We start from the raw sequence: 13078 nt of genomic DNA, 5'->3' as shown, positions 1-13078 counted from the left end.
AAGTCTCAAGAAAAACTGTTCATCATCGGCAACTCCACTAGTAAAACAAAAGCTCAACTCTTACCTATGGACTCTTATGATCCAAGGCTCATGAAATAAAATTGACAAACTAGCTGAGAAAAAATTATAGCACAAGGAAAAAGTTCTACCCTCCTAGAAACTACTAAAATTTGGCATGACAAGGCAGATAGTGTAAGCTTTGAAAGAAAATGTTTAGACTGATCCATAGCTCAATTGAAATATATTTGATCTACTCTAAAAAAAATAACCTGCAAGCAAGAATCCGGTCAACTGTAGTCCACTCAGATCGAATAGCAACATAGTCCTCTTCGGAGTTAGTCATTGACGACATTTGACGATGAAAATTGTTCACTTTAGTCTTAAGACGTGGATGCAACTTGTAAGCTTTCAGAAACTCTTTTTCAGGCACCCTGCAAATTTGATAGGAGAATATAACTTCACCAACATAAAATTGCAATTCACAACACAAAAAAAAATTGCTAACAAGGAGCAATAAAATCTGGTAACCATGATAAAATAAAAAGTAAACGTAATCTAGCACTAGTTGAGAAATGGTCACTTTGTAAAGAAAAAAAAAATTGATGACAAGGGAAACCCGCAGCCGCTACCCTTTGGTAAAGAAAATTTTAATAACAGTACTATGAATCAAAGCACTTCGAAGGCGCGCTTAAGCAAGGACGCAAGGCTCAACTGTATTGAGCGCTTTCCGTCGCTTAGTAGGCGCTTCAGTGTCATCATCAAGGCATACAATTCCTTGCCAGTGAGCGTAAACCTAAAGAGGTGATGCTAAACAACTGATATTTCACATTATCATACTTCTTTTCAAATTATAGTTTGTATATTAGTAATTCATACTTATAATTATTAGTCTTGGATTACACATACATATTTTTATTTTTTTTCCATGGCTTTCTTCATTAAACTGTATGCTTTATTTGCGCTAAAAGCCCCAACGGACCCCTTAGAGCTTTTTTGCGCTTTTTGCGTTTCATTAACACTGACTAGAAGAAGCTCTCATATGATAGTAAATTGTCAAAATTGAAAACAGAGCCCAGAGCAAATAAAGTAGCAGCAAAGAAGGGTACCATATGCAGTGAAGATACGACAATCCTTTCCACTTAACAAGATATTGTTTAACGAATACATGTTTCGACCCCATATTAGAAGCATCACTATCATCAGCAACAGTTGGGCGCATTTCACAATCCAATATCTTGTCAATATCATTTAGGGGGCTTACCTACAAAAACATGGTAAAAATCAAAGTGACAAACAAAAACTCTGACAGTACAGAAAAATTTTCAAGAGGAAGGGAACCTACACACTCAGGGCACCTCCAACTGCTAGGAAGAGGAGCTTTTAGTGGTGGAAGTAAGCACTTGGGATGGTAAGCATAAGTGCACGATTCACAGTACAAGAGATCGCCCTCTCCTCCACAAGCTTGACAGGATTCATCTTTCTATAAGTGAACTTTCATCAGTTCTCCGGTGCAAGTAAAAGTATTGTAGATCATTATCATGCAACAAAAAAAGTGCATGCAAAGAAAAAGATCTCTCTAACTTAACATGGTAGGGGTAAGGTTGCGTACACATCACCCTTCCCAGATCTCACTTGTGGATTACACTGGTATGCTGTTGTTGTTGCAAAGAAAACGAGTATGGCAATGCAGTTACAAACTGTGAAGTTGATTTCTGTTTCCCTTTAGATTAGTGAATTCCACAAAGTAGCATAGAGATGATGCAATTTTATTCAAAGACACAAGGAACGCTTGACTCTAGATGAGGAGGTCAGTATATACCATTCATTACTCCTGCTATCTACCATACCAGGTCAGAGGCATCTTATTTTCAACAGGTCAACCAAAAGGGAATGACAAAGAGTCGAATAGTAAAAATATGATGCACATCACGAATACCATAGGGACAAAGTGCTAAAGCTAAGAAATACAATGTATGTATCACGTCAATGAACTAGAGAGGAAAGGTATTTCTGAATGGAGAAAACAAAACTTTCAGTTTCATCCAACACGGGGGAAGAATCAAATTTCAATCAAAAGGGAGCAACAACATTCTAAAGTGAAGAGGCTGTCTACAAGTACATAGAAAGATAGCTTGTAAAAGCAAGACTTGTCTGTGCTTTGCAAAATCTAGAAACATCTACATAAGTAGAAAGTCAGTATAACTTATTAGGGTCCTTGAATAATACCTTTTGGACTTTACTCTTATATCCTGTATATGAATGGAAGAAAGTTACTTACGAAGTTCGGCTGCATTCAGTAGTATATTCGGGGTAGTGTCTTAACTACACCCTGCATTTTCAGATTGAATATTTCATTGTTCTACAATGATTTTATTTGACTTTTCACAGTAATTAATATAAAAGCTTCTAGTATTTTTATTCACTTGGTACAGTTTTGAGGCCTGCATTAGATCAGCCCAAGGGCGTGACTTAGTGGTCAACGATATGGGTTGAGAACCATGAGTTCTCAGGTTCAAATCCTAGCGAAGGCAAAAATACTAGGTAACTAGTTTTCATTTTTCCAAGCCTTAGTGGATAGAGTTACCTAGTACTTGTGTTGGTATTGTGTTGGATGGAGATAACATGTACTCCATAGAATTAATCGAGGTGCACAAGCTGACCAAACACCATGGTTATCAAAAAGACAATCTTCCATATTTTTCTTTCATGGGAAGAAATTATGTTCAAGTAAGCAAGGATCTCATGAATCCTGTAGTTTATCCATTGTGTATAGACTTCAAGGTAAATTGAACGGCTAAATTCTCCCCTCTAAGCTTGACTCTATGTTGGATTAAGTTTTCGATGAAAAACTAAGTAACCCGAAAATAATTGTCTTTCCTCGCAATGATCAAGACAAACCGTATTCATCTATAGGTTCTAAGTCATATCATAAAGCAGCAATTCAGTTTATCAGACAATTCACAGGGGTATATGAAGTAAACCAAAATAAGGATCTGCCTTTCCTAGTGATTACCAATGTTATGCCCAATTCAGCTATAGGATCTAAGTCACATCCTGAAGTTGCAACTAAGTTACTACAAAGATAAGTGCACTAAAGATAATATGGAGAACATACCTTGTTACAGACTAGTCAAGCAAAGAATGGACAAAAGAATTAGCATAGAAAAGCAATATTCAAGGGGAATTTACCGCGTCAGGACGGAAAATTCTCTCAAAGTTTTCCTGTCTAGGCTCAGACTTCTTATCAAATTCATCATCAGAGTCATCAAACAAACTGTAAATTGGTCTTCTATCTGTTCGCACGCGAAGCCTCTCCACTAGGCTAGACATTTTCTGCATTAAACAAAGGGGGGAAACTAGGCATATGTGCTAAACATTCCATAAAACCCAAAAACAGAAAAACATCATAAAAATCAGTTGAACCCAATTAAAACCATAAAACTTCTAGTCCACGAAATCAAAGAAAAATGAGAGAACATAACTTTTGTGATGAAACAAAGTGAACATAAGAATGGATTAGCCTGCGGAAGCTAGTACAGTACAAGATGAGTGATAGGCACATGTGTATAAGTAGAGCAGGTCCACCTAGTTTCAAAGCGGACACATTTGGCCAAAAAAATTATTCACTTTTTTCCGGAATAACTTTTTACTTCATTTGAAAACCAGTGTTTGTGGTCATGAAGAATTTCAAGTCCAACTTGAAGTTGTATTTTAAATTTGGAAATCAGCTTATAACTTGTTTCCAAACTCACTTTTCACTTTTGAAATCGTATTTAAGTACATTCAAGTATTCCAAATATTCTTTGCTTAAAGTATAACCAAAAACAACTCCAACTCCATAAATATTATATAAAGTGGAAAATATTTGGAATCTATGGCCAAAAGCCAACTTAGAAGAAACAACCCATCACTCTCTAATCTAGCACTGGCCAATCCAGTAGGTTATTGGATAGACTCAGTGTTATCATTTCATTTGCTAAATCAGTAGTATTCTAAAAAATGGAACAAAGGAGTTTGCTAAGAGGTTCGGGATACGAGAAATGCAAAAAAGATATCTCTCCCATATCTCTCAAAGCTTTAACCTTTAAGCTACATTTGACATGGGTGGATATAGCATGAGGGACGCAGTAGCTACAACCACACCCCACAACCCTTCACTTGAACTAGTACACTTTTGCACAATTTTCTTTTAATTAAATACTCAAACTCGCAATCAAAGAACTTAAAATCTTGGATCCGCCACTAAGAGTTCAAAAACTAGTAACATAAAATTACTAATACAGAGAAACTAGAAATTGAGTGAGAAGAGCTGAATCACCTGCTACCTGTTCGTCAATTTGCCCAAGAGAAACTACCGCTTCCGAAATTGGGCGAAATTGACAGTTAAGAACTCAGATTTGCTGAAATTTATGGATGTAAGAGCGACAGAGATAGGATTTGTTCAGTTTTGAGGTCTGTACCAGACAACTACCGACTTGTTCCTTCAACGACAGAGGAGTGACCCCTCTTTGTGAGTTGAGTTAACTTTGTTCCGTTCTCTTCCCTTTTGTTTCTTTTGAGAATATAAAAAGAAAATGACCAAAATGGTCCTGATTATTTTTTATTTTTTTCCCTTTTAACTCAAACTCATAAATTTTGAATTAGAATAGAAGAGTGTTTACTATTTGATCAACTTTCTCTCGTTTTTTGCTATTTTATTTTGATTTTTAATTAATTGAAATAGTTTTAGCAATGTTCATTTTGATCCTTAAAATATTTCATAGGATTAAAATTGTCCTTCAAAACAAAACGGGTTCATTTTTATCATTTAACTTTAACCTAATAGATTTAATTTATTAAAAAAAAATTAACTTAAATTTAAATTTGGACTGGCTAATGAAATTTATCATTAGCGTCTGCTTTGTTAGCTCCAAATAATTTACTTCATAAAATCTAACATCATTTTCTTTGATTTTTTTCAACTAAATAAACTATTTTCTCTTTTATAAAATATTACTTCGTTGGCGTAATACTCATTTATGTTTATCAAAAGAAATAGTAAATATTGTGGCAAAAAATAGAGAAAATAATGCTAGATTTCATGGATGTTTTTCTTTGGAGCTAATAAAGAAACAACAATGCTGGATTTTGTCAGCCACGTGGGTCCATATTAAATTTTGTAATTTTTATTTTAATAAAATTGTTAAATTTAATCTGAACATTTTTTGCTATACAGTAACGATTATGTCAATTAAGTGAAACATATTAAAAACCAAAATAAATATTTATTATAAAACATTTCAATCAAGTAAAATATATTAAATATCAAAATAAAAATATTACTTCATGCATTAAGGACCAATTGATTATTGTCTCGACATATAACATATTCTTATCTTGTAGAAAAAAACTGAAAGATTCCATGTAACTCCTTTTTTGCTAATAGTTAAACACATTTTAGATTTAGCTATTCATTATTAATTTATATTAGTATTATTTAATAGAGATTATGGTTATTATACAAGAATTAATTAAAAATATCAGCCATAACTCAGCACACTAACTCATAAAACATTATAACTTTGCAACACGAAAGTTCAAAGAAGTGAAATTTACATACATGCACCACATGCTATATAAGTATATAAAAAAAAAGTTTAATTTTCTTAAACAAGTAATAGATAATCTAATATTAACCTGAAAAAGGACGGATCCATCAATGTCTAAGTTATAAAAATGATTTTCTTTTCCCACTAAATATAAAAAGGTGAAGTTTATAAAATATCTAAAACTACAATAGAGATGTCTTTGGGGAGAATATTAAGGACATTATTATTTTCCTCCTTTTTACTCTATTACACGATATTTTTTTTCAGATTTTAAAGTTGGCAAATTGTGTTCCAAAAAGCAACTCGTCTAATTTTAACAGCAATGACATATTTAATCCATGTTTACCAAAAGATTTTGCTAAATTTATTTAGTGAATATGTTTGCATTTGATTGTAAAATTTTGGTTTGGAATTTATATACAAATGAGCAAACATAATTTGTTAAAATATCCTCCTTATCCAACGTTGGCTGGTTCTTGATTTTGCGATGGACAGATTCCGCTAGGTGTAGTGCTATCAAAGTTGTACATTGTAATTTATGGACAACTGGCACTACGTGGAATCCAACTCTCACCAACAAAGTGAAAGTTCGTACCAAATCAATTGAGCAACTAAAATTTCCATGTGAGTCGTATTTTTGTAACCCTATCTGAAACAAAAATTTCCCTATGCATACATGAAGAGTACCTGCTACAATAATTTCTATTCAGGATAAGTCATCACATCTTTGTCCTTCAACAAGTATACATGACCAATCGATTCATGTAAGAAGATTATACATGAAATTTGCAATAAGAATACAGCTAATACACATTAGTCTCATTAAGGATAGAGAGGCAGCTGTAGTCAAGATCATTTGATTGCTAAAAAATAAAATTGCCAACAATAAAGTATGATGCATGAAGAAAAACTGAGCTGTAATAGAAAATTGTTTTGTACCTTCCCGCGTATCCTTTTCCTCTCGATGTTCCTTTTTTCAATTTAAACAAATAATGGGGGAACATGGTTCAAATCCATTCCATGAACTCAACCGTAGATCGCTAATGTACACAAATGTAACAATTTAATGTCTCCTAGTTAGAACTACCTCAATAAATGTAGCCGGTATCTAATACAGGCAGCTGAGTATTTCTCCTCTGCAGGACCCAAAAGTGGGAACAGGACCTGTCTCTTGGCATGTACTAAGTAATATGTAAATCTTTATCATCAAGAATCCTTGTATCAAAACAGGCAACTGTTGACTAGAAACAACCCCAAAATTTGTGATAACAGATTTACAGAACATGTGAATCTTTATCTGCCCATTGGTTCTAGCTGAACTTCCATGCAGTCAGCCGAAGCTGCGTCTTTCTCTGCCATTGCCTGGCTTGGACTGAGGAGGTCAGTGTCCTCCTCCTCACCACTACCCAGAACCCAATTGCTTCTGCCGGATATTCTATCTCGCCTTTTCTTCCTCTCACGATACTCCAGATACATCACTGTCAAAACGCCAACAAGAATCCACAGAATTAGAGCCCACATCAGCCTATGAACATCTTCATCACCGTACCTCTCTCCTAGATGCTTCATTCCTGTTATAAGAGCTGCAATGCCGACAACAATGGCACCCCTGCCCACAATGACATGGATATACTCCCAAACACGCCGGTTTGAAGAAACCTCCTCTCCTGCTCCAGGTTTCTTAGGTCGTAGGTATGCATTAATGGGTTGTGCAATAGCAAGAACTATGGCCAGCATTCCAAACTTAACATGAAGGGAGCTGAAACTCAAACCGCGAAGTTCGGCTACAGCAAAGAGAAAACCAAGGAAGACAATCGATAATCCGGAATACTGTAGATAAACATGAATCTGAAACCACCCATCTCCCTTGATATGTTTCAAATATCTAGCAGCTAAAATACCACCTGGCAGCAATATTCCCCAAGCCAGAAACATCATAAACCCGTGTACAGCTAACACTGGCCGTAAATCCTCCTCTGCCTCTGCTGAACCACGCATGAGCAGCACTCTGATAGGCCTGCTGCTTGTGAAGGAGTGCATATTTCTCACACTCAGATGGTCATCTGACCATTGAGCACCCATGGCCCAGATGACTTTGAGTGGTGTCGTTGGATCAACAATATTATTGCACTCTGGCTTATCGTCCAGATCGCAAGAGGGACGTAGTGGACGGGTGAATTCCATAGTAATAATACCATTCTCTGACTTGCATCTTGCGTGTGTCAAATTCTCATGAGTTGGGTGAATATTGGAAGCATCTCTTCCATCTATCCAGTATGTGCTTACTTTCCCGTTACCAGTGTCATCAACCCAGCCCACGTATGCATAACTATTCACCATACCACGACCAAAACCAATTGCCAAATAACCACTCTTTTTCTCCCCTCGAGCTGCAATGGAGATTGAATTTTCAGCCAACGTCCAAAAGAAAGTAACCTGCTGATCATCCAGAACTACGCTGCTGTTATACATATCAGGTAAGCCTGCATCAACCACTTGAACTTTCCACCCCATTTTCTGAGCATATAGAGACTGATAGTAAACTAAATCTGGCGTGTTCCGGTCAGGAGCCCAAACTAATTCTGTGGGAGTGGCTTGAACTCCTTGTGCTTCAGGTCCCCCAAAGTAGATGGTCTCTGACATATTCCTCAATGTAGCATTTCCACCAAGTGGATCTGAGGTTATATAGAAGGCAACATCATGCCCAGCCTGAATTGAAAACTTTACTTGAACACCCCTCTCTACCCTGAGAAGGGGTGCCTCTTTCTTGTTAATGTAGAGAACTTTAGAAGGGTTTGGAGGATTTGGGTAGAACACAGCTGGACCTGTTGAAACAACAAGTGGTCCTTTTTTATCTGCAATGACAAGGTCTTGATCTTGTTTATCTTCTGCATCCAGCGGCCCCAAGCAATCATCAATATGTTCCGAGACATTCAGTGTCAAGTGCCCATAGCTACCACCATGATTTTGTGGGAGATAAAAAGGCCGAAGACTATCCGGAGGTTTTATCAAACCTAAAGCCCATATCACTCTCATTGTAGCATTTTGATTCAATTGCAAATCATACTTAGTATCCATGGACTTCAATGGCTTCCTAAACCTAATAAAGGACACACCATCCTTCCTTTGCCCATAAAACAACCTCGTATTATTCACTAATCCAACCGGATCAGATCCTTCATATATAGTATCCGGACAAACACCCTCAACTCTCCCATCCTTGCTAATCATACACTCACTATACTTGGTAATGAAATAATCATCAGCAAAAGGAGATAAATCTTCCTTAAACCCCGTGACAGTAACATCACTACCCATCATAAAACTACTTGAAGCATTCGGATTCGCCCATCCAAATGCCATATAACTCAAAAAACCTATTGCCGCCTCTAATCCAATCTCAATCACATCCTCTTCCTCATTCAAACTCCACCTAACCCTATAATTATCTGCTAACACCTTACAATTATTGAACATTGTAGGCATCCCATTTCCCTTAATCACAGTCCCATTAACCAAACTTGGCAACGGGGCTAAAAACTCAGTCCCATTCGTCAAATTCCTCAAAACAACATGCCCAAAATCCGAAGCCATGGGAAGATCCCAAACAGCTAAAACATTTATATCATCCCACGTCACATTCTTCATCAATTTCACAACAAATCCATCACTTTTATAAGTTCTATTCAGCTTCTGCTCAGAAACTACAAAACCCTTTGTGAGGTTTTCCAAATGGTCCCCAACCGCACCCCACCAACGCACATCAGACCCTTCCAGCATATCAAAATGACTAACCTTAAATGAACAATCATCTATTACCTTAAGCACACCTCGTAATTGATGTTGTGCCATGGAAAATTGGTATGTGAAGTTCACAAGAGATGCACTCCGGATTTGAAGACAATCCGAACCCGGATCAGAAACGGAAAATCGAATCAAATGAGAAAAACTCCCAATTATAACAAGTAGTAATAGACGGCATAGTTTAAACACCTCCATACCATATAGATCCTCAAATTTCTGTATAAATCACAAGAAAAAGAGAGTGATTTACCTCAATTGATTACTCTTTCGGCTTCATATACAAGAGCAGCGTATTGAATGAAGAAAATTTTGAGATCGGCGATTGAGGTGAGAAGTAGTAACCAGGAAGGAAACAATAAAGTTAAGGAAAATGCCGAATCTCCAAACTTAGGAAGATTTCGTTAGTTGGAGTTGACGCAAAGGAACTTTTTTGAGTGGGGTGGGGGTGGGGGCTCCAAGCTAATTAAATTAGTACTATAATCACAATAACTATCCTCTAACTAAAGAGTTTTAACTAAGGGGGTTAAATTAGTACTATATTAGGTAAATTATTAGTGTTTCATATGAGATTGAATTATTTTACTAAGCTTATGTTAATATATAATTATTTGGTAATATTTGTATTTTCGATATGTATCCTATATTGTCAAGAATATTTTATCTTAAAGCAAAGCGTTCCTTTAAAATTCTAAAGTGCTATATTTTTTTAATTTTCGTGTTTGTTGCATAAAAATAATGAGTCATATGGAGATTTTAAGTATAAAGAACAGCATCAGGTGTTAAAAAAGAGATCAAAAGCTTCGAACAACAACACTCGATAAAGTAAAATATCACGTCCATATAAAACATAATTAACTGAATTTAAATGGAGGACCTTCGACTCCTTTCTTATGAACATCCATCAATCTTTATTTATAATAGTATGTCGTATACGTACAATAATCCCTAAAATTGTTAAGAATATATACATTTTTTTCATTATTTCGAAATAGTCATTATTTTCGCTAAGGTTTCATAATTTTATGAACACTTGAACTCACAAATAATAATAAAGAAGAAAAAGGCATATTCCTTAGCATATTTTTCAAAAAAATAGTTTGTCGGTTGTATCCAAGTATAGAGATCACAAATTTAATTGAAAATAGCCACAAAAAAAAAGAGTTATCGCTACAAGATAAACGATCTTTAACGATAATTAATAGCTTAATTGATGCTAAATATGTATTTTTAGAGGCAATTAGTATTCTCTATAAATGTCTCTAAAGTCCATACCGATATTGATTCTAATAATAAATAATTAATGTCTATAAAAGCTCTAGCACTCTTCATTAATGGACACATTTATTGTCGATAAAAAATATTTTTATCATAATGTATTTTGGGCATCTATTCTTTTTGATAAAATTTGATATGTTATTATGCCCAAAAAAGGAAAAGAGAAATATAGCAAATTAGTCAACCGCAAATAAGAAGTGGTGTAACTGTCTCTATACTATTATTCTAGGAAGAGTGCAATGATATACAAAATGTTCGTACCTAAGATAAAATAATCAAAATAATATACTAACAGTGGCAAGTAAGGAATTATATGTTTGATCCTTAAACGTCATCATTTGTTACGTAATCGTTATAACATATTTGTTGTTTTGTGCTATCAAATATAGCACAACCCACAAACATTTTTCAAAAAGTATTATGAAGAAACATGTAAAAGGGAATAAAAGATAAGATGAATTTTCAATCATCATTGTTGAGATTTTTAACAGAATTCCAACAGAGTAACTAAAATAGCAAAAAGAAATTGTTATAGTTAACATAAATCACTATGACTTATAGTTTAAGATTAAGTTTCATGAAATAGGAGGAAGAAAACTTTGACGAATGAAACACACTTCATAAGCTACCTAATTAATGTATTTGAATTTGATTTCCCTATAGTGGGAAAAAAACTACAAATAATATTAGTAGAAATAAAAGTATTTTTTATTAAAGAACCAAATGTTACGAATTAAATGATTTCAACAACGTTATGAGTTGTGGGTTGAGAGGCACAAGAGTAATACTGTCATATTGCTATTGAAATCAATTTTTTTTTTGTTTATTCTTTCTTCTTTTGGAGCCTTGGAATTAAATGTTGAGCTTTAAAAGGTCTATATGAAAAAATGAAGAGTTAAAATGAAAAAAATTATGACTTTTATGAAAAGTTCTGAATTTTCTAAAAAGCTATAACTTTTAAGAAGGGTTAAATAAGAATCATGATCCGTTAGGACACCACGTAGACGGGTTTAAGATTCAATTTTATTGGATTGTTGAATAAACAAATTTTAAATAATTTTAGAAGAAAAAGGTTATCAAGTTAGCAATTCAATTTTGATTTTTTAAAAATATTGAGTTATTGGATAAACTAATAACCCATTAAAATTGTATTAGTTTATTATTTTTCCTCTATATAAATATTAAATATTAATCTTAGTATGTTACAAATTGGTTTCTATTGTCGGCACTTTTTAGCCTTCAATTCACACTTCATAGTGACTTTGAAATTAGAACTTCACATTATACAAAACGACAAAACCTTAAGGGACTGTTTGATAACTGGATAAGAAAAAAGTTAATACATGAATAATTAGGTTACTCATGTATTAATATTATACTATGTTTGGTTTGCAAAAAAATCAAACTTATTCACGTAAAATTTTTATACAATGTTTGATTGGTTTGTTTTCAAATGTTCATGTATTGATTTATGTGATGTTTAATTACATTTTTATAATTCTACATAGCTAATACTCATATAACTTATGAGGAAATTATGTATAATTTTATGCGGTTTAGAAGGCAAAATAAGTTATGAGAATATTAGCTATACATGAATTAAAATAATAAAATTACATATTTACCCTTAATTTGTTTACTTAGTTATTTATTTCCAGATAATAAATAAAATGTGTATTAATATTAATTCACAAGATTAATGAGTAATTTCTTTTTTTTAAAAAAAGACTGGCCTAACTCAATTTTTTTTAGTTTCGTGATTGCACCCCATCCACCCACACACCCCACCCCCCACACACACAAACAAACCTAGAACAGTTTCCCCTTCGACCTCGAGCCAAACTGTCCCATTTTATTATTTACAATATTTATAATTTTTATTAATTAAAGAAAGACGTATATTAATTTACAATTAATTAAATAATCAATAAGTAATAATATATGTATTATAATTTATACATAATTAATATTTGTATAATTTGTTAGGTTGTGGAGCCTGATTAATATATATAACTAAATTTTAGACTTTCCTATTTATTCTCTGTAACCAAAAATACTCTGATTTATTAATATAAATATACCTCACCGTCGTGGAAGTTTACTCACGGGGTGTTACCACGAAATATTGGGTTTTCTCTTTCTCTATCTAGATATCTCATCTCTTTCTCTTGAAAGTTCTGGTGTTCTTCATTCATCAAGTGTGTATGCGTGAATTCGATCCCAACATAATTAATACCTATATAATCAATATTTGCATAACTAATACCTTAATAACTAATACTTGCATAACCAATACCTACATAACTAATACATGTATAATTAATACCTATATAACTAATGTCTGCATAACTCTAACTAATAACCAAACAATCCCTAAGTAAAAATCTTATTCCTTTTAATTTCTTTTTGTG

General features: G+C 33.9%; 2 protein-coding genes across 6 annotated transcripts in view; both read right to left on the bottom strand.

The window, feature by feature from the left end:
• The window catches only part of LOC101268002 (CHD3-type chromatin-remodeling factor PICKLE), a 42300-nt gene extending 37579 nt beyond the window's left edge, over window positions 1–4721 (bottom strand). For 3 of the 5 annotated variants that reach the window (XR_011221785.1, XM_019214381.3, XM_069299323.1), the window contains exons 1-5: window positions 4326–4585; window positions 3190–3333; window positions 1343–1480; window positions 1107–1261; window positions 270–431 (exon numbers count right to left, since the gene is read on the bottom strand). Coding sequence is in view for 4 of the 5 variants with exons in the window: in XM_019214381.3 (XP_019069926.1) it covers window positions 270–431; window positions 1107–1261; window positions 1343–1480; window positions 3190–3330 (596 nt within the window). In the remaining variant the exon portion in view is untranslated. Of the gene's footprint in view, window positions 1–269; window positions 432–1106; window positions 1262–1342; window positions 1481–3189; window positions 3334–4318 lie in introns of all 5 variants that reach the window. The other 2 variants (XM_010324432.4, XM_019214383.3) reach the window with 1 other exon arrangement.
• A 1708-nt stretch (window positions 4722–6429) lies between these two features.
• LOC101268288 (cytochrome b561, DM13 and DOMON domain-containing protein At5g54830) lies at window positions 6430–9831 on the bottom strand. The gene has a single exon (XM_010324434.4). It carries the CDS (start codon window positions 9585–9587, stop codon window positions 6882–6884), a length of 2706 nt encoding a protein of 901 aa, XP_010322736.1. The 5' UTR covers window positions 9588–9831; the 3' UTR covers window positions 6430–6881.
• Between the last annotated feature and the right edge of the window lie 3247 nt (window positions 9832–13078).

The sequence above is a fragment of the Solanum lycopersicum genome, chromosome 6 (assembly GCF_036512215.1).
Source record: "Solanum lycopersicum chromosome 6, SLM_r2.1".
Lineage (NCBI taxonomy): Eukaryota > Viridiplantae > Streptophyta > Magnoliopsida > Solanales > Solanaceae > Solanum > Solanum lycopersicum.
The sequence above is the reverse complement of the archived record's forward strand: the minus strand, read 5'-3'. Positions and strand labels throughout refer to the sequence as shown.

Excerpts from the sequence above, each read along its gene's own strand:
- LOC101268288 (XM_010324434.4), bottom strand. The coding sequence starts at position 9,587 with ATGGAGGTGTTTAAACTATGCCGTCTATTACTACTTGTTATAATTGGG.